The sequence below is a fragment of the Meriones unguiculatus genome, chromosome X (assembly GCF_030254825.1).
Source record: "Meriones unguiculatus strain TT.TT164.6M chromosome X, Bangor_MerUng_6.1, whole genome shotgun sequence".
In the NCBI taxonomy this organism is placed as follows: Eukaryota; Metazoa; Chordata; class Mammalia; order Rodentia; family Muridae; genus Meriones; species Meriones unguiculatus.
In genome coordinates this window covers 1522045-1545035 of record NC_083369.1, presented here as the reverse complement: position 1 = coordinate 1545035, position 22991 = coordinate 1522045, and the positions used below count along the sequence as shown (strand labels likewise).

General features: G+C 33.3%; 1 protein-coding gene across 5 annotated transcripts in view; it reads left to right on the top strand.

Annotated features, from left to right (window-relative positions):
- Window positions 1-22991, top strand: part of Pcdh11x (protocadherin 11 X-linked) — a 630344-nt gene that overhangs the window by 510032 nt on the left and 97321 nt on the right. For 3 of the 5 annotated variants that reach the window (XM_060375757.1, XM_060375760.1, XM_060375758.1), the window contains one exon: window positions 15757-15780. The exons of 1 other annotated variant lie outside the window; for it this stretch is intronic. In XM_060375757.1, the coding sequence (XP_060231740.1) occupies window positions 15757-15780 (24 nt within the window). Of the gene's footprint in view, window positions 1-15756; window positions 15781-16645; window positions 17208-22991 lie in introns of those variants that run through there. One more of the 5 variants, XM_060375761.1, reaches the window with a different exon arrangement.

The following is a 22991-nucleotide window of genomic DNA, read 5'->3' as shown; positions in this document are numbered from 1 at the left end:
GGCAGAAGTTCAAAAATTGAAAGCCAACCTGAAATACACAGTATGTTCTAGGCTATCTAAGTGACAGAGTTAGACACTATCTTAGTAAATAAATAAATAAATGAATAATTATAAAATGATGACTCATTAGATCCAAATCATTTGTAACTAGATACTAATATATTTGTACATTTTACCATCACAAATCATTTTCTGAGTTATCTGTTATCCACACTGAAAACTTTCTGAAAAAATGAAAAACATTTGTAATTGTCTGTGAAATATAGATATATATCCCTTGATGTCATGAGCACAGAAATATCATCTAAGTAATAGTGTTATACATATTGAATTTATCCAAAAGTAAGTCAAACATTATATAATGCTTATATACTATTACATTACATAACACTTGGAATATTTATGTATTTTTCTTTTACTTCTCTATATTTGTTTTCATTCGTCTTTTACAAGTTCACTGACATTCTTAGTAGTAGTCTATATGGAATCATAATTAAGTTGCCATTTCACGACTATGTCAATATTTAAAACAGTGTTTGAGGTACAAACATTTCCTTTCTTAAACCTAACTTATAATGTGACCGGTAATGCTCCAACTTTTCAGTATTAAATATTTATTTGGAATTATACATTAATAATGTAAATCAATTGACTTCTTGAAAGGCAGCCCGGCATTGTCTATTAAAATACACTGTTTTGTTTATAAACTGACAAAGACTACATTAAGGGCATGCATTATAGAAAATACAGAATATTAGTGTCATGAATCTCTATTTTGGATTTGATACTAATTGATCTTGATTTGTGAAAATATAATATCAATATGTTCCATGTTAAAGAGTCAAATACAATGTTTCTAGACTTCAGAGAATACATTAAATCAGAGGAGGCCATATGCTTAGTAAAATCTATAATGGCAGGTTTTAAAAACTCTATAATTTTAGAAGGGGAAGACAACCTCTGCTATCACTGGACTAGAGGAGGGGCATAATGGGAGAGGGAGGAAGGAGGGGAGCTGGGACGAGATGGGGGGCACAGCCAAGATACAAAGTAAATGAATTGTAATAAAAAATAAATTACCATAGCCCGCCAGCAGAGTCAAATGGTTCCTGAGTTGGGAGTGAGGATTAAAATTAATAAACCAACACAACACATGGGGCCTTTCTGAGAAACTCTAGTGGAAGCTAGACACCTTGCTTTATTCCAGAGTCCTTTTAAGCCAGAGCAAAGCACCTCAGCACAATGAGTGAATTCACAAGGAAGTTAAACAAAAAGTGTGACTTTGACAAGACATCCCACCTGCTGTCTCAAACAAAAGAAGATAGACTTGGTGACTTATCACTGACTCCAGTGAAGACCAGAATGAAAGCAGTCTTTCCGCTGAGATCTAAATATCAAAGCAAGCTGGCAGACCAGTGGCTCCCAACAATAATAATAATAAAAAAAAAAAAAAACTCATGAAACTTAGAATTCAAGTCAGTTCAATTTATCCCAGTTGTTTATTGTTGTGTGACACCATTCTAAGGAGATGTGAACAAACATCTACTCAGAAAAGAAATACACAACAGACCAAAGTAAGTATATCAATTCCAACTTGTCAAACCGTCCGGTTATACTGAGATTGCTTATAAGAGTATTTGTGAGGGGTTACTTAAAGGACCAGAAATGACATCACCAAAAGGGCACAGGGGGAGAAGAGGGAGGGTAGGTGAGACTAGGTGGATATTAGGGAAGGGGGACTACATGGGGATACAAAGTGAATAAATAAATAAATAAATAAATAAATAAATAAATAAAACAAAAATGTCTCACAAACTGAGTTTTTAGTACTAGGAACATCAAGTTAATATTTTAAAGATTTATTTATTTTTTATTTTATGTGCGTTAATCTTTGTCTGAATATATGTAAATACATGAAGTTCATGCCTGATGCTTACTGAGGCTAAAAGAGTGTGGTAGATCTCCTTGACCTGTAATTAAAAACAGTTATGAGCCACCATGTGGGCTCTGGGAATGAAATATGGACCCTATGCAAGAGCAACAATTTCTCTTAATCACTGAGCCATTTCTCCCCATTTTTAAAATTACTTTTATATTTTGTATATCATTATAGTACCTGAATTCTTAATTTAGATTATATAACTTATTTTTAATTACAGGTTTTTTTCTGATATATTCATCCCAAATATATAAATTTTCTGAATAAAGAAGAGTCTGGTGGTGTTATATGTCTTTAACTGAAGCCCCACACTTTTATAAATGAATGGTTTTGCTGTAAATACTTAAATTTAATTATCATTTCCATGAACATTATAGAGTGAAATGATACAATTGCTTTGTTTGGTTTAGATGTTACTCAATTGACCATTGGTAGTAAGTAGCAAATTTAAAGGGAAATAGAGGAAAAATTCAAAGCATGATGTGTATTTAGTTAAAAATTGCATGGCAAACTACTAAGTTCATGCATAGAGATGATATTCAATTTAGCAGAGAAGATGCATTCCTACTAGAAAAACAGTTTTGTTAGAGTTTATCTAAACCAATTATAATATATTACTTCTAATATCGGTATTTTAATCATTATTAATGTTTAAATATCATGATTAGAATTACCATTACAGGATAAAGATTAGAATAATTTGTTATGTTTTAACAAACTCCCATCAAGTTTGTTTAATATTTAAATTAGTTACATAACTTTTTTTTAATTTTAGAGGACAGTGTGCATGTACAACTTCAAGTTAATTTAACTATACAGAAAGTACATTTGTTTGGGGCACATTTTGTTCTTCCGTTAAAGGAATATTAGGATATTCTGCATGATGCAGAAGAGGAATTCAAACAAAGTAAGAAAGTATTGATGCTAAAAGTTAGGAAAAACATGGTGTCACAATATATGGTCTGTGAGCAATGGGTAAGAAAGGACTGGATAAGACTGGTATATGTTTTAAATAAATATACCTGTTGTTAATGATTATGTTTTGAATATAAATTACAGCTAAGTTCTTAGCATTACCAATCTGCAGATGTAAGCTCATTTCTACACAGATATCTCATTCTGACTAGAAGTAATGTTAACATTTTATGTCTGAAGAACCTAAGAAAGTCAGAGAATAATACTTAGGAATTCAAGCAAATGCAGAAACAAATTTATAGTTTATGAAAGATTTATATATTCTTCCTTGTTATGTAAAAAGTAGATCTGAGGAAATATTTTATCTCTTAGTGACATGCAAGGATGCTTTCCTTTTATAAGTACCAAAAATATAATATTTATATTTAGAGCATCCAAAGAGCCATTACCTTGAATCTCTGTCTTTTAATCATGAAGTGCAGATGATTTCTAAGGCAGAAAGCATTTGGTTTATTCAAGAAACCTTTTAACATGTCTTGTGCACTCAGTTAATCTGTCAGGTTGATAAAATAAGTCTTTCGTAGACTGACTTATTCCTGTGCATATAAGCTTCTATTTAATGCATTTTGAAATAGCTTGCTTCTACTTTTTATTTCCTCTTCATATTTGTGGCACTGTGTTTTAGCTTTGTTCTTTGCTGACATAAAGTATTCATCAACATAATATCTAAAATCAGTTCCCTGCAGTAGTTATTAAATATGTCTCACCACATGGAATATGTCTCTTCTTGTTTATTTATAAAATCTATAGCTAGTTTAGCATGTGTTAGGTTTATCAACGGATATTTAAAATGTAAAGTTAAATAATTCTATGAGTATCAATTATGCAAAGACACAATTATTAATAAAACATTTTAAAATAATTTAATATTACATTTTAAAGTAATTTATATCTAAAATTACACCTACAACTGTATATGAAGAATACACATATTTGAATAGTTTTCATTCTTATTATATTTATAATGAGAAAAATAAAAGTTCCTATACTGCTTTGGGGAAAACACTAATATAAATTGGAAAAAAATAACTTTAAAGTGAGATAAACTAGAGTTTAGATGTGGCCAATCATGTTCCTGTTATTAAAGTGCATTTATTTATACTGATACATTAAGACAATAAATATCTTTCAGTGAAACTACCTCACTGTATTTCTCATTTTGTAGTAAATTTTAACATTCAATTAATAGCACATTGCTTTGAGGAAAATATTTGCCACTTATTTTAGTGAAAGTTATTGAAATTACTTAAAATTTTACAGTATATTTCTCAATGTACTCTCATGTGTAAACATATATCCTGTGAATTAATATATTTAAAGGATATTATTTTTCAAATTGTAATTATGTGATTTATTTACTTTGTTGTTTCGTTATATTATATGCTACAAATAATGTAAATATAATTATGCTATTACTGTAGTTTTCATATAACACATTATAAATAATATTTCTAAAATGAAAACTCTTTATCTTCCAGCTATACTGAGTATAATTCTAATAATTTTAGCCAGTTGTATCATCTTACACACATAAAATATATGATGGTCTTCCACCAGTGATTTGCAACTTAAGTTATATGGCAGTCTTTCTCTACTAATTTTTCCGTTATGTTACCAAAACGTTTAATTGCCTACTTTTTCTTTACGTCAAAAAAGATTTTATAGGTGGTATGTGGTAGAATAAAAGGTTGGAAAAATGAAACATAAAGGACCAATTATTTCAATTCTAAAAATTGAAGTTATTTTTAAACTTGTGCCGTAAAATAATTAAGATTTGTTACAATACTCAAAGATTCTAAAATTAGAGAAAATTATTAAAATAAAATGACTTAAATTATTTAGTCACATATAGATCTTACACTGTTAGCTTTAAAGTCTGTGTTTTGTCTGCATTAAACTATACCATATGTTTTAGAAAACAATTCTGTGGAACTAAATACCAGATATCCAATACAAGTCCTATATTAAAAATAACTTAATTTACAATTCATCTACTTAAGAACAGGTGGAATATCAAAAACTGTGAAATGTTGAGAGCTGTAATTTTTTAAGCATTTGTTTTAGTTAAGAGGTAGATTTAAAAAATATTTATTTATTGATATTTTCCCCTAAACTTAAAAAAAATAGATACAGCTCTTTAAACTTTGCTTTTGAATATTATCAAAGCTTTTTTCCTATATGTCTCACTAAGAAGCATAGTCAAGGATTGATTGTATTTTGTATGAAATAAAATGACTTATAGTTTCATATTTTTTAAAGTTCAGTTTTTCAGATTCACTCTAGTTTCTCTTTGGAAAAAAGTACAACATTTGCAAAAGAGAGAAAATTTTCTATCAAGTAGTTATGTTAACCAAAAAAATGAGTTCACCAAATTGATTAATGAAGTAATATTATTTGGAGACAAACAGGAGCAAAATAATAATAAAATCATATAAATCTTTCCTGTAAAGAATTCAGTTCTGTGCATCATAGAATTATTCTTCTCTTAGTTAAAATTATCACAATGAAGTCAGATTTTATAGGTATCTTCCAAATGCCCTTGACTCACTTAAAATATTAAGGCTACATTTTTGAAGCATAATATATTTTGTTTGTAATTTTCAAATTAAAAAAATAATGTTTTGCTTTTTAAAAAATATTACTAAACTACTAATTACTGTTTTCAGTAGGTATTACCATTTTTTTCCAAAACTGATTCTAATTCATAAAATGTTTTTTGTTATTTATTTTTAAATTAATTTCAGTTTATTCACTTTGTATCTCAGCTATAACCCCCTCCCTAGTACAATCCAAATCCCACCCTCAATCCCTCATCCCCTCCCAGGTCCCTCTCTAAGTCCACTGATAGGGGAGGTCCTCCTCCCCTTCCCTCTGACACTAGCCTATTAACTCTCATCAGGACTGGCTGCATTGTCAGGGGGAGGTAATCAAAGAGCCAGCCACTGAGTTCATGTATTTTTTTTTTCACTCTTTCCTTTTAGCTGTTATGTGAAATGGCATATAACATTTGTATTTACAGATGTTGAAATTTCTGAAAATATTAATAAATGCACTGATCTCTTGATATTACTTGCTATAAAAGGCTGCCTTCAACAAAAGGATTCTGCCATACACGCTGTTCTCATATCTAGGAAATGATTATTTTATTATCATTTATTACAGTTTATTCAATTTGTATCCCAGCTGTGGCCCCCTCTCTTATCTCCTTCCAATCCCACCCTCCCTCCATCTTCTTCCCCGAAGACCCTTCTCTAGTCCACTGATGGGAGAGGTCTTCCTCCCCTTCCAATTGATTCTAGCCTATCAGGTCTCATCAGGACTGGTTGAAATGTCTTCATTTGTGGCCTGGCAAGCCTGCACCCCACAGGGGGAAGTGATCAGAGAGCCTGTCACTGAGTTCATGCCAGAAAACAAACAAACAAACAAAAAAAAAAACAAAAAACACAACTGTTCCTCTTACTAGGAAACCCACTTGGAGTCTAGGGGATACATCTGAGCTGGGGTTTTAGGTCTTCTCAATGCATTGCCTTCATTGGGGTATCATTGTCTTCAGGGTTCCCGTGACTCAGTATATATATATATATATATATATATATATATATATATATATATTTTCTTTTTGGAGCTCCTGTCCCCTCCAGGTCTTTCTATCTTCCTCTTCTTTTATAAAATCCCATGTATTCTGCCCAAAGTTTGGCTATGAGTCTTATCCTCTTCTTCAATACCTCTATCAGTAGAGTCTTTCAGAGACTGTGGTAGGTTCCTGTCCTGTTCCCTGTCTTCTCCTGGTTCCGATGTCTGTCGCATTTGCTCTTCTGGATGAAGATTGAGCATCTTCCATAGGGTCTTCCTTGTTGTTAGCTTCCTTAGGAGTATAGATATATGTCTAATAACTACTTATGAGTGAGTATATACCATATGTGTCTTTCTGTTCCTGGGTTGCCTCACTCAAGATGATCTTTTCTAGTTCCATCCATTTGCCTGCAAATTTCATGATTTCCATGCTTGTAATGTCTGAATAGAATCCCATTGTGTAACTGTACCACAATGTCTGTATCCATTCCTCCATTGAGTGACATTTAGGTTGTTTCCACAATCTGGCTATTATGACTAGAGCTGCTACGAACATGGTTTAGCAAATGTCCTTGTTATATAGTTGAGCATATTTCCGATATATGTCTAGGAGTGGTATAGCTGGATATTGATCCTGATTTTCTGAGAAAGTGCCAGATTGATTTCCAAAGTGGTTGGACAATTTGCATTCCCACCAGCAATGGAGGAGGGTTTCCCTTTCCTTCCTCTCCAGCATGTGTTGTCACTTGAGGTTTTTATGTTAGCCATTCTAATCAGTGTAAGATGGATTTTCAGAGTTGTTTTGATTTGCATTTCCCTGATGACTAAGGACATTGAACATTTCTTTAAGGGTTTCTCTGCAACTCGATATTCCACTATTCACTATTAAAAATTCTCTGTTTAGATCTATTCCCCATTTTTTTAATTGGATTACTTGATTTGTTGGTGTTTAACTTTTTAAGGTCTTTATATATTCTGGATATTAGCCCTTTGTCAGATATAGGTTGGTGAGTATCTTTTCCCAGTCCATAGGCTGTCATTTTGTTTTGATGATAGTGTCTTTGCTTAACAGAAACATTTCATTTTCATGAGGTCCCATTTATTGATTATTGATCTGAGAGCCTGTGCTGTTGGTGTTCTGTTCAAAAATTTATCCCCTATGACAATGAGGTCAAGGCTCTTCCCTACTTTTCCTTTGAACAGTGTTAGTGTGTTTGGTTTTACGTGGATGTCTTTTATCAACTTAGACTTTAGTTTTGTGCAGAGTGATAAATATGGATCTATTTGCATTTTTCTACATCTGGACATCCAGTTAGACCAGCACCATTTGTTGAAGATGCTATCTCTTTGCTATTGTATTGTTTGGCTTCTGGGTGTTCTATTTGATTCCATTGACCCACCATTCTGTTTCTTTGCCAGTACCATGCAGTTTTTAATACTGTTGCTCTAGCAAAGCTTGAGGTCAGCCATGGAGATACCTGCAGAATATCTATTATTGTACAGGATTGTATTAGGAATTCTGTTTTGTTGTTGTTGTTATTGCGTATGAAATAGAGAATTGTTCTTTCAAGTTCTGTAAAGAACTGTGTTGGTATTTTGATGGGAATTGCACTGAATCTTTAGATTGCTTTCAGTAGGATAGCCATTTATTAGTGTTATTCCTAGTGTTATTTAATAGTGTTATTCCTACTAGTGTTATTCCTAGTGTTATTAATAGTGTTATTCCTACTAATCCATGAGCATGGGAGATCTTTCAACCTTCTGATATCTTCCTTAATTTCTTTCTTCAAAGACTTGAAGTTTTGTGGTTTTTTGTTTTTGTTTTTGTTTTTTTCCATACAAGTCTTTCACTTACTTGGTTAGAGTCACACCAAGGTACTTTTTATGTTATTTTTGGCTACTGTAAAGGATGTTTTTTTCCTAATTTCCTTCTCAATCTTTTTGTCTTTTGTATAGAGGGCTACTGTTTTTTGTTTGTTTGTTTGTTTTTTGAGTTAATTTTGTATCTAGCTCTGGAAGAATTTTAGGGGTCACATTTGTACACTATCATATCATCTGTTAATATTGATACTTTGACTTCTTCATTTCCAATTTGTATTCCCTTGATCTCATTTAGTTGTCTTATTGTTCTAGGTAAGAATTCAAGTACTATGTTGAAGAGATATGGAGAGAGTGGGTAGCCTTTCCTTGTCCCTGATTTCAGTGAGATTGTTTCATGTTTCTCTCTTTAGTTTGATGGTGACTATAGGCTTGTTGTATATTGCCTATATATGTTTATGTATGTGCCTTGTATCGCTGATCTCTTCAAAACTTTAAACATGAACTGTTTAAATTAAACTGTGTTGAATTTTGTCAAATGCTTTATCAGCATCTAAGGAGATGCTCATGTGTTGTCTTTTTTTCCTTCTGTTTGTTTATGCAGTGGATGACATTGATGGATTTGTGTATACTGAGCCAATCTTCCATGCCTGGGATGAAGCCTACTTGGTCACAGTGCATATCTTTGATTTGTTCTTGGGTTCAGTTTGGGAATATTTTATTGAGTATTTATTGCATCAATATTCATAACATAGATAGGTCTGAAACTTTCTTTGTTGGGTCTTTGTGTGGTTTATGTATCACGGTTACTGTGGACTCACAGAATGAGTTTGGTAATATTCCTGTTTCTATTTTGTGGAAAGGTTTGAACAGTATTCACATATCAGCTTTTATTTGAAGTTCTGGTAGAATTCTGCTCTGAAAGCATCATGCCTTGTGGTTTTTTTTGTATGGGAGACTTTTGATGACTGCTTCTATTTCTTTGGAGGATATAGGAATGTTTAATCTATTTACCTAATCTTGGTTTAGCTATGGTAAATGGAATCTCAAGAAAATTGTTCATTTCATTTACATTTTCAAATTTTGTGGTGGACAGGCTTTTGAAATAAGACCTAATGATTCTTTGAAATTCCTCAGTGTCTGTCATTATGCCCCACCTATTGTTTCTGATTTTGCTGACTTGAATAATTTCTTTCTGTCTTTCAGTTAAATTGGCTAAGGCTTTGTCTATCTTGATTTTCTCAAAGAACCAGCTGTTGTTTTAGGATTCTTTGAATTGTTCTTTGTTTGTTTGTTTATCTGTTTGTTTCTAATTGATTGATTTCAGCCCTGAGTTTTAGTATTTCCAACCATCTTCTCCTCTTGGGTGCGTCTGCTTCTTTATTCTTTTTTTCCCCTAGGGCTTTCAGGTGTCCCATTAAGTTGCTTGTGTGAGATGTCTCAAACTTATTTCTGGATGTATTTAATTCTCTGAACTTTCAGCTAGGTACTGCTTTCATTGTTTCCCATAAATTTGGGCATGTTGTGCCTTCATTTTAATAGAATTTTAGGGAGTCTCTAAATTCTTTTTTTTTTATTTCTTCTCTAATCTAGCTGTCATTGAATAGAGAGTTATTTAGTTTCCATGCATGTCTAGGCTTTTAAATATTTCTGTTGTTAAAGTCTAATTTTAGGCCATGTTGATCTGTTAGGATACAAGGGATTATTTCAGTCTTTTGTATGTATTGAGGCTTGCTTTGTGTCCAAATATATGGTCAATTTGGAAAAAATTCCATGGGACACACAGAAGAAGGTATACTCTTTTGAAATTGGATGAAATGTTCTGCAGACATCTATTAGCTCCATTTGTTTTAGGGCCCCTCTAAATTTCATTATTTCCCTATTTCGCTTCTGTGTAGATGACCTTTCCCTTGGTGAGAGCAAAGTGTTGAAGTCTCCCTCTATAAGGTATTGGAATCAATGTGTGTTTAAGCTTTAATAATGTTTCATGTATGAATGTGAGGGCTCTTGTATCTGGGGTACAAATGTTCAGGATTGTGATATCCTCATGGTGGATTTTTCCTTTGATGAGAATGAAGGGTTCCTACTCATATTTTTTGATTAATTTTGGTTGAAATTCTATTTTATTAGCTATTAGGATAGCTTCTACAGCTTTTCAGGCTTTTTTCTAGTCCTTTATTATGAGGTAGTGTCTGTCTTTGTTGCAAAGATGTGTTTCTTGGATACAGCAGAATGTTGGATCCTGTTTCTGCAACCATTCGGTTAGTTTGTGTCTTTTTAATTAGAGATTTGAGTCCATCGAAGTTCATAGATAATAGTGACCAATGGATATTAGTGCCTTTTATTGTGGATTTGGTGGTGATACTGTATTTCTATGCTTGTTATCTATATCCTGTGTTTTCTTCGGTGTAGTTGATTTCATTAAATTGGAGTTTTCCCTTTCATATCTTCTACAGGGCTGGGTTGTTGTGTACATATTGTTGGTTTAGTTTTGTAATGGAATATTTTGTTTTCTCCATCCATGTTGATTGAAATTTTGCTGGGTATAGTAGTCTGTTTTGACATTTATGTTCTCTTAGAGTCTCCATGACATCTGCCCTTCTGGCTTTCATAGTTTCTGTTTAGAAGTCTGGTGTGGTTCTGATAGGTCTACAATTGTATGTTACTTGGCCTTTTTTCCTTGTTGCTTTTAATATTTTTTCTTCGTTCTGTAGATTTAGTTTTTTTAATATTATGTGATATGAAGAGTTTCTTTTCTGGTCTAGTCTATTTGGTGTTCTGTAGGTCTCTTCTATGTTTAAGGACATCTCTTTCTTTAAGTTGGAAAAATTTTTATAGGATTTTCTTGAAGATATTTTCTGGACCTTGGAACCTGGAATCTTCTTTTTTGTCTATTCCTAATATTCTTAGGTTTTGTCTTTCCATGGTGTCCTTGATTTAGTGGTTGTTTTGTGTTTCAGATTTTATTTTGTCATTGATAGATGTATCAATATCTGCAATTGTATCTTCAGAGCCTGAGAGACTCTCTTCCATCTCTTGCATTCTGTTGATGATGCTTCTGTTTATGGTTCCTGATCTTTTCTCTAAGTTCTCCACCTTCACGGTTTTCTCTGTTTGTGTTTATTTATTTTAGTTCTCTTTTCATGTTTTGCACCATTTCTTTTATCTGTTTGTATGTGGATTCCTGTCTGTCCATCATGGCATCTATTTTTTATGCATTTCTTTTTTATATGCCTATATTTGTATGGTTATATTTGGCTGTATTTCTTTGAGAGTTTTTCCTTTCCTCTTTATGTGCCTCTAATAACCCAATAAACCTTGCTTTAAAATCACTTTCCTGTGTTTTCGATGAATTAAAATCTCCATTGCCGGTGAAGCCATGAAATCCTAATTTTTGTTGAATATGTTCTTAAGCATGCCTCTAACCATCTGATGGTCAATAGCTTTTGCTGTTTTTTTCCCTGGAGCCTGTACTGCAGAGGGTGTCTGTCTGTCTCTGGAATCTTCAGGGTGCTTATCAAGGTCCACTGGTTTGAGTGTGGGTGTTGGTGTTTCTGATGCAGGAAAGCAACAGTTGCAAGTGCTCAAGCATAGGAATGTGTGTGGAAGTGTGCCTTCCTGTAAAGGTGAAGTGTAAGGGATGAGTGCAAGTGTAGGTTGTGGTGCAGGCACCTTTTGCAGGTGCAGTGCACTTGAACAGGTGTCCTGAATCTCTCAGTGCCCCACAGGCCTGTCTTGGTGTTGTGCTCCAAGCGTTCAGATCTCTCTGGGTTAATCGATCTTGGTTTTAGAAATTGTTTGGTTGGATTCCACTGGGAGACCCACAGAACAGGGGCTTAAATGTTGAGGAAGTTGTCCCAGAGATCCCTACGTTTCCCACAGCTAGGAGGCGTACAGAGGGAGGGTTCTGATGTCTGGCTGCTAGTGTAGAAGGGTCCTGATCTAGGGCTCTATAAGCACTGTCTTGCAGAAGCACTCACTTGCAGGTGGGTGTGGAAAGTGCAGAGTGCCTCAGTGCACTCACTTGCATGCATTTGTGGGAAGTTCAGAGGACCTGAGTGCACTAACTTGCAGGCTTGTGTGAAAAGTGAAGAGAGCCCACAGTTTTTTAACTCTCAGATTTGGGTTTCCTGTTTGGCCATTTAGAGTAAGGTGTTCCCATACCTGGTGTTATGTACTCTCTACAGCTGCTGCAGCAGCTGCCCCAGGAGCCAGGAAAGCTACAGTCAGAAGTGTAGGGGGTAGATACTCTCTGACCACACAAACTTTCATGAATGGCCTGAATCCAATGTGTCGCAGCTCACCGGTTGTCCTCTCTAGCCTGGGAAGCATTTAAGTTGATGTTCTGGCTTCAGCTGCCCATTCACTAACCCGTTTTGGAATTTCAGATCTTCTGCCCTTCAGAAACGTGTGATAAGGTCACTGCCATTTTGGAGTTCTCCTAGGAAATGGTATTTTAAAGTAGAGTAGCTTTCCGCAGTGGCTGGTTACCACCAAAACACATAAGTTCAAACTTTACCTCTACTCTGTATTGTTGTTAGACTTTTGGAAGAGTGATTTCATTTGTTCTAAACTTATTTCTTTATATGTACTAAGGATGCTAAAGCAGGGTAATACACTCCCCTGATATAATCTTAAGCAGTAATCTAGTCATAGTTCTCTTTCACATTAAGTCATATATTTCTAATTTATATGTTAAATATTAATAGGAATATCTGTGTAATATAACATAACATGCCTTGATATTGCCCCATGAAAACCTTGGAACTTTCTAAGGATCCTGGTCTTTGATATATAAATTCACTTTACTTTTACTACATTTTAAGATTTATCTTTTATTTTTCTGAATTATACTTTCTCTATATTATAATCTCTTTCAAAGTAGTCTCTGCTATAGCTGTTGAAAGAGTTCTTCTCAATAAAGTAGAGATGATAGCTAGGAGAGAAGGAAGATTTGAGAAATGACAAAATAAGTTGTTTTAGGAACTGCTACAGCCACATTTAATCTATGGATGAATAGGGGTATTTAATATTACGCAATAGTGTGAGTATGGTCAACCAAAATTTTGTTGATATTGCTAACAGTGGCTGTTTATTTCATAAAGTAAATTAAAAGTTTTTGATATTTTCATAATCAAAGGAACAAATGGACTATCAGTTTGCAGTATTGAAATGAGTGCTTCTTTGAGACAGTATTCTTTTAACATTCATGGCAGAACAAAATACATAAGAATTACTTTTATATAAGTATATAAAAGTATATAAGTATATAAAAGCATATAAGTTTATAAAAGGGTGAAGCACATGTTTTCAATATTTCTTCCACTATTAGTTAGATGCTCATTATATGATCGACCTTGCAGCATTTGTGTTTGGAGTCGTAACCTTTCACACAAACTGAACAGAAAACTTGATTTGAGCCCCAATGTTTCTTGTTTTGAAGTCCATGCACTTTAGAAAAATACAGTAACTATACAACTTATTAGTAATACAATCAATGAGAAAGTTACAGGGGCAATTTGAGATATACATCAAGAAGTATTAGATCTTTTAGGGGAAATATCATTTTTTTAAATATTTCATTGTATTATTTTTTATTATTCACAACTTAGTCACTTTGTATCCCAGTTGTAGTTCCATCTCTCATCTTTTCCTGGTCCCACCCACCCTCCTTCTCCTCACCCCCATTTTCTCTTCCCTAGTCCACTTATAAAGGAAAGTCCTCCTCCCTTACTGTCTGATCCTAGTCAATCAGGTCCTTTCAGGACTGCTTGTATCTTCTTCCTCTGTGGGCTGGCTATGTTGCCCCAAAAGGGAGACGTGATCAAGGACCAGGCAAATACCATTTTAAAATTAGAATCACAGGGAAATAAATATTAGTTTACTCATTTTGCATTCAAGTCTTCAAGTCTACAACTTTTAGTTTTTTCACAGTTCTGCTGCATTCCATAACCTCTAAGAGGCATTAACCTTTAAGAGGTATGGCATAATACAATAAATGTACAGCTTATTCTCAATAGTTAACTCATAAAAATTGAGAATATGCTTTAGATTTAACCTTACTTGTATACTGATTCATTCACTTTTTATCTTTATTAGAAGTTATTCTAAAAATATTAATGTAATGCCTTAAAGAAAACACATATTTATATACATGATAATAAATATTTGAAATATGTCTTTTAAGCTTTTATTAATACATGCATATTATAAAATATATATTAAAACACATAAGTGATCAAAAATAAGCTTTATTGTGGATTTTATAATGTTACCAATAAAATATTGAATGGTCATCCATACATACTGATAGAAACCTAATATTCTACTAGTATAAAAGATTTGGTTTAAATAGTCTTGACTACTCCTTGACTGTGATGCCATAGTGTCTTTGAATAAAGAGTAATTAAAACTTAATCCTTTGTTTATCTAGAATTTGACTATAATATACTTGAATCTTCATCTTATAATTGTGAGAAATAATATGTATGGTTAGTTATGATATAGGAACTTTTTCTTAAAAGAATATTAAGAATAGTTCCACTGAATTATATCGTCATGCTAGTGTTTATTGATTTTTGGCAGTTACCTTTATTTTCATCATCAGAATTTGGAGACAGAGTATTCTAGGTAACACATACTGTTTTGCTGCATTCATGTTTCCAGTAGGAGGGTCTATGAATGCTACTGGAACTTTACTTTCACAGTCAATGAAACAAGAAGTGTACTGATTTCTTGCATAAGTTTAGCTGCTGATAAGTAAAAACACATACCCGTTAGTTAACAAAGCAATCATTACTTGCTGAAAGTGCCACATGTATCACATAGGCTTGGTCATGTCATATTCACACAAACTACAGAAGAAAAAAAATGTAATGATTTTTAAATCCTCTTTAAGTTAACACACTCTTTGTAATGGGGTTGAGGAGGAGAGCAGCAGAACCAAAATATCTGGGCATAGGAGGTCTTTTCTGAGACTTATACTCCAACCAAGGTCCATTCACAGGTATAACCAAGAACCCCTGCTCAGATGTAGCCCATGGCAACTCAGTATCCAAATAGTTCCCTGGTAAGGAGAACAGGGACAGTCTCTGACATGAACTCAGTGGCTGGCTCTTTGACCACCCTCCCCTGAGGGAGGAGCAGCCTTGCCAGGCCACAGAGGAGAACATTACAGCCAGTCCTGATAAGCTAGTTTCAGATGGAAGGGGAGGAGGAGGACCTCCCTTATCAGTGGACTTGGGGAGGAGCAGGGAGGAGATGAGGGAGGGAGAGTGGGATTGAGAGGGAATGAGGGAGAGGGCTACAGCTGGGATACAAAGTGAATAAAATGTAATTATTGTAAAAAATATAATTTAATTAAAATAATATAGTTTAGTATATAATTTATATAGTATAGTTGGAAGAAGACTAAATATATATTGTTTAACTTTATACACATTTCTTTTTAGCTTTCATTCCTGGACTAAAGAAAGGTACAGTAGAAACAAAAACAAAAGTTACCTAAAATGCATGTTTCTTTTTAAAATGAATTGTTTATGTGTGTTTTAAGAACATTCATTATTTTTTTTTTACTTCTCATAAACAATTACAATTTTAACTGCTTGCTTCAGATATTAAAATGAACTGATATCTTAAAGAATATTCCTTGTGTTTGTTTTGGTATCTTGACTACTTGAATGTTTTTTCTAATTTCCTTTTGTAAATTTTTTATGTAATAAAATTAATACAGTCATGTAGTCATTTACTTAAAACAATTGCTTTGACATAATGTATGGATATAATTATTTATTTCTTCCTCTGAAAAGTGAATAACTTCAACATTTATCTGAGGAAATTATGAAAGATAAAATATTATTTTTCTTTACTTCTTTTCTAATTAGATGCATACATTTTACATACTGTATACATGCTTAACAAAATAGTCTAAGTTTCCATTCATGTAATGATATGTAAGGTACACTGTTACAAATATTCATGTATACATTAATTGTGAGTCTCTTTTAAGGTAAGACTAAGAAACAACCAATATTTTTAAAAATTAACTGTAAGCAACCAATTAAAATGCATTTAATTTTATTTTTTGTTCATAAAATTATAAAATACTATTAGATATTCAGAATGCTTCACATATATTTATGCTCATTTTTACTTCACATTTGAAAATGAGCTTCCTTGTTTTACTATTATCCAAAATTATCACTTTGCTTTGGAAGTTTTAAAAATGCAATCAATAATACAGTGATTTTTTTTAAAATTGAAATAGAAGCCATTAATGTATCCAATATGTTACACAGAACTCTTTTTGTTGTGTTGTTTTGTTTTGTTTTGTTTTGACAGATCTCTTTGTTCTTCAAGCTTGATAAAAGAATTTGAATATATGACTAACTATTGTTTGGTACTTTGAATGTTTTCAGAACTTGGTGCTTGTTACATATAGTTAGAGTACTTCTTTAGCCTTATTATATGACCAACCTTCATATTCTAATAAAATTTAGCAATCATTAAAATATTAAAGTTTGAATGATAACATAACTCCTAATGTCTTTCAATGTCTTATATATTGAATAGTTTGATAAATAATAAGGTCAATGTGGAAATACTACATGTAATTTTATAAGTCTCCCCTTCTTGTGGCTTTGTAGCTACACAAACTCCCTGCATAACTGAGAAGCTATAGATATGTAATAGTCATAATAACTTGCTTGTGTTTATGATTCAAATGTAAATACTTCTTTTCAAATTAATGAATTCAATGTAAAAATTTCCATTGATTACTATATTATTTATTTATTGCTTCCATTTAACTTATCACCAACCTCATGTCTAGAATCCTTGCTCTGGTCCTTAATACCTTTTCTGCAATAAGACATTTATTTTCTGCATATGAAATAAAATATGTGATAACTGTCTTTCTGTGTCTGACTTATTTTACTCAGCAATGTGTCCTGATAAACTATTCATAGTGCTAGAGTGGAACGAGAATTTGAATAAGAGTCATGACCACATGGATTCTGCTATTAGTATTATATGCGACTAGATGAAAAGTGTGGTACAATTACACAATGGAATACTACTCAGCTATTAAACACAAGGAAATAATGAAATTTGCAGACAAATGAATAGAACTAGAAGAGATCATCCTGAGTGAGGTAACCCAGAAATATAAAGAAAGGCATGGTATATAATCCCGTATAAGGGGATATTAGCCCTATAATATAAGACAGACATCTACAGACCTAAAGAAGTTAAACACTAAGGAGGATCCTAAGTAGGGTGCTTAAATCTCATTCAGATTGGCAAAACAGGATAGACACCAGAAGAGGTGTAAGACAGGAAACAGGATGGGAGTCTACTATACTAGGTCCTCTGAAAGTATTCACCCAACAGAGGAATCTAAGCAGATGCTGAGAGGCAGGGTTAAACTTTAGGCAGAGTGTAGGAAGTCTTATGGAGGATGAGAAGGGTGGGATTAGAGGGACATGGAGGGGGACAAGAGCCCCACAAGGAAACCAACAAAACTAAAAGATCTGGGTCCAGGGGATCCTGCAGAGATTAATGCCACTAACAGAGGACCATTCGTGGTCCACTAACAGGACCATTCGCCTTAGATCCCGGCTGAGATGTAGCCGATTGGCAGCTCATTCTCCATGTGGATCTCTTGGGAGATGCCTCTATCATGAACTCAGATGACTGCTCTCTGATCACTCCCCCCCCCCCCCCCCGATGACACAGCCTTACCAGACCATGGAGGAAAAGGATCTAAGCATTCCTGATGAGACTTAACAAAGTATGGGCAGATGGCAATAATGGAGAACTCCCCCCTTTCAGTAGACTAGGGGAAGGGGATGAGGGGAAGAAGGAGGAAGGGTGGGACTGGGGCAGTTGTAGGAAGGGGCTTCAATATAGATAAATAATGAATTAATTGTGAAGAAAAAAATAAAAATTAAAAAAAGAGATAAAATGTAATTTATCTGTATGAAGGATAGCCATGGAGTTTTCAAATGTCAATTTTAGTCAAATAATGCCCTTTCACTGAGTAGCACTTTTTTCTTATAGGCAGGCATTAATGAAAATGTGTATTCATACATTTTTTTATTAATTTTTATATTTTTATATTAATCACAGGTTATTTACTTTGTATCCCAGCCATAGCCCCTCCCCCATTCCCTCCCAATCCCTCCGTCCACTGCTAAGGGAGGTCCTCCTTCCCTTCGATCTTACCCTAGATTATCAGGTATCTTCACGACTGGCTGTCATGTCCTCCTCTGTGGCCTAGCAAGGCTGTTTCCCCTCAAGGGAGGTGGGGGAGGTAAAGGAGCCAGTCGTTGTGTTCAAGTCAGAAATAGTTCCTGTTTCCCTTACTAGGAAAATCCACTTGGATACTGAGCTACCATGTGCTACATCCGAGCAGGGGTTCTAGGTTATATCCATACATGGTCTTTGGTAAAGACCCCTGTGCCCAGATATATTTGGTTCTTGTGGAGCTCCTCTCCTCTCCCGGTCATATTAACTCCCCCTTTTATCGTATGATTCCCTGCACCGTGCTGAAGTACTCATAGGTTTTATGTTAAGAATTTATAGTATGGAACATACAATTAATCTCTTCTTATTTATATAGTTATCTCCCTATATTACCATGCTGAAGGATCAAATCAACTGAGGTTCTGTTAGCTCTGTTTTAGGTTACTAACAGTAGGCATAAAATCGCATAGAAAAATATTTGCAGAAAGATTTAAGTGTTAGAAGGCATTAGGATTTGGGTATTTTAATAGTTAAAATAATTTTTTTCAGGTAATATATTACAAGATACTTCTTCCATATTCATTATATATTGTACATTAACAGAGAACTAGGCAAAATGTTTCTCTAAATAGAATTGTGTTGCTTTTCTTTTTTATTATTTTATTTAATATTTTATATTTATTTATTTATTACAATTTATTCACTTTGCATCCTGGTTGTAGGCTCCTCCATCTCTTCCCAGTCCCACCCACCGTCCCTCTTTTTCCCCTATTTCCCTTCCTTAGTGCACTGACTTATCAGAATAGGAGGACCTCCTCCTATTCTGTCTGACCCTAACCTATCAAGTCTCATCAGGGCTGGTTGCATCATCTTCCTGTTTGGCCTGGCAAGATTGTACCTCCCAGGGGTTGGTGATCAAAGAGCTGGCCAATGAGTTCATGTCACAGAAAACCCCTGCCCATCCCCTTACTAAGGAGCCCACTTGGAAATTGAGCCAGGGGTCTAGATGCTCTCCATGCATGGTCCTTGGTTGGAGTATTGGTCTCTGCAGCGCGCCCCACCAGCTTTTATTTTTTATAACAAACAAAAATGGAAGCAAAATTGAAACTATTTATAATACAAAAATAGACTAAAGAGAAGAAAACAAAGTTCATTTTGAGGACAATACACTTATTAAATTCTAAAAATAGCTGTAATGTTTTACTATTGTTGTTCTGATAAAACTTTGGTGTATCATTGGAATAAAATATAAGCCATAAAATCTAAATGCTCTATTCAAACTTCCTGGCTGAATTTGTGTGTTTGACATTTTAAACTGTATCTGTAAAAACAATGAATAAATAAAGGCATTGCTAATTGAATCTGCTTCTTAGCACAATGTAAATGAGCCATGACATTGCAAAAGTTTCAAATATGCCTGCAAAAAGGTTCAATATACTTAAAAGCCATTATTATACAAAATTATTAATGAATAAGGAAATTCTTCTTTAGGTAAATTGTTAATTTAAGACTGTAGCCAAGGAGTAAGGAGTTTTAAATTATATATTGTTATTTATTTTTATTAGCACAGTCTTATGAAAATATGAGAACAATTTTAATTTCTCTAGTGGTTGTATTATTAAGAATTTAAAATAAGTAGACAAAATTAATTTCAGTAAAACATTAAAAAACATATTCCAACTGTTACCATAGTAATATATAACTAATTTAAAAATTATGTTTCTGTTTTTCCTCACAGTATACACTGCAAAAATACACGTGATTTATGAAGAGCAAACTTCTCAGTTCCAACCAGTCATATTTTAAGTGTTAGCTTAATTATTTGTGACTAATGTTCATTGCATTAGATTTGGATACTTCTAAAAGACTAAAAATGATCCTTTCAGTTTTGGTTGCATATACAGTGTTTTGGTATTATTCCAAGAATAATAAATAAATAAACAACAAACAAAAGGCCCTAAAATTTTGTATATATACTTGTTCTTTTGGGAACATTACCACTGTAGGCAGCAATAATTCAAAGAAAATAAAGTACTTTGAAAAATATCTCCCCCTAGTCCCATTCACTCCTCTCTCTGTTTCTCACTTTGTGTGCATGTATATGTGTGTCTGTCTATCTGTCAAAAATAAAAATAATGGCATAAGACATGCCTCAGCAAATAAAAAGGCTTGATATTTAGCCTAATTTGCTGAATTCAATTCATGGGACCTATATTATAGAAAGAGAGAAACTGACTACCGCAAGATGTCCTCTGACTTCCATACTTGCACCATGGACATCTTATTCTAGTTGTACTGTGTTTGTATCACTATCAAAATTGGGTTCAGAAGATCAAAATATTTATTTTCTCTAGGTCATATAAAACAAACTTCAACTATTAATGATATGAGTTACCATAACATGGGCCTTATGTTAGGAATGCACATTTCTAAGGACGATAAATAAAAGTGAATCTCTTAAACAGATTCTCCAGAAATATGTATTAATGCTGCTCATGCTTACTAGATGGATATTCTGGAACTATTAATAATAATGTTGTACAATGCTGTGTGCCTGAGACAGCAGAAAGCATTTATCACCATTTGATAATCAGTTATTAATGTTACAAAATTTACTAAATTAGAAGCAAGAAAAACTTTGCAAAGGGAAGAAATTAAATATTTTTTAAAAGAGGATAGCCTTTAATGGCAGAGCCACCTAGTGAATAAACTATAATTAATATAAAAAATAAAAATTTAATTAAAAATGAAATAAAAAGGAAACATAAAACACAGAAGATAATGAACAATTTTTAATAAAATAGTAAATACTTTCTTTGCAAAAACCGTATCTGATTATATCACTGTTGACATAAATATGTGGAAGATGTTTTTGCTATTGATATCCAAGTGAGATAGAGGAAATGTATTTACTGATTTTCTGCTTGGAGAAAGGAAAGCAGCTATTGAATACTTTTCAAAGTCTTAATTTACAGCATTTTAAAATGTTGTAATTTTTGTTCAGTCGGTATTTGTTGCTGTATAATAAACAAATAGAATGAAAGAGAGGAAAATGTAGAACTTTAGAATGGTCACATTAAATAGTTTCCAATTATAAGCTTCTAATTTATGATAAAAACTAAGGATACTATCTGAAGAGATGGCTTAGTTGGTAAGAATGCTTGCTACCAAGTTTGATGATCTGAGTCTATTCTTAGAACTTTTACTATTGAAAGAGAAAACTCACTCCAACAAAATGTCCCCTGACCTCCATAGTTGTAACATCGGCACATGAACGTCCACACACATGTACATACTCAACCTAGAATCCAAACAGCACAAAAGGTTGTAATAAACTTTAAAGATTCATATATTTTGACTCTCTGTAATATATTACTTTATTTTTAATTGAAAATAATTTTGCATACACTATATTTCTTTCAGAGTTTCCCCTCCGTTGTTTCCTCCCATATCTTCCCCACCTCCTTACCCATTCAATGCCACTCCTTTCTCCTTCTCTTTAGAAAACAAACAAGCAAACAAACAAACAAGAATAAAACAAAACAATATAAAACAAACAAACAATATATTACCTAATTTAATACTTATTTAGTTTCTTTTGTCTGTCAGGTACCTTATTACATATTTTGCATGATCCCTTGTTCTGAAACATAAATATAATTCTTTAATAATATACTGCAATAGACCATAAGCACTAAAAATGAATAAAATATTAACAGCTATATAATATACAAACCCAAAAATCATTTCTTAAGATATTCGATAAGGTTACTGATTGCTTATGTAATATTAGTGATGTAATATTATTATACCTCTACAATTTAAGTAGTAGTCTCATTGTTCAAACTTGATCTATTTCTTCATATCCTGTGTTCCTTTCCAAAATAGACAAGAACTACAGCATACACTAGAAATTTAATTACAAATAAAGCAACTTTTTAAAATCAACATATAGTTGATATCACATAATTTTATTCATTTTTAAATCAAGATATGCCTAATTTTAAATGCCATCTCACAAAATAAGTACTGCCTTTGAAAATAGTTAAACAAACACACTTCTCAAATATGTTCGAACTCACATTTTATTATTTCTTTTTTTTATTACTTTATTTTTTTTAATTTTTTTTATCAGTTACATTTTATTAACTCTGTATCCCAGCCGTGTCCCGATCCCTCATTCACTTCCAGTCCCTTCCTCCCTCCCTCATCTCCACCGTGCCCCTTTCCAAGTCCACTGATAGGGGGGACCTCCTCCCCATTCATCTGATCCTGTTTTATCAGGTATCTTCAGGACTGGCTGCAAAGCCCTCCTCTGTGGCCTAACAGGACTGCTCCTCCCTTCGGGGGTGGGGAGACCAAAGAGCCAGTCATTGAGTTCCTGGTAGAAATAGTCCTTGTTCCCCTCACTTTGGGAAACCAATTGGTTACTGAGCTACCA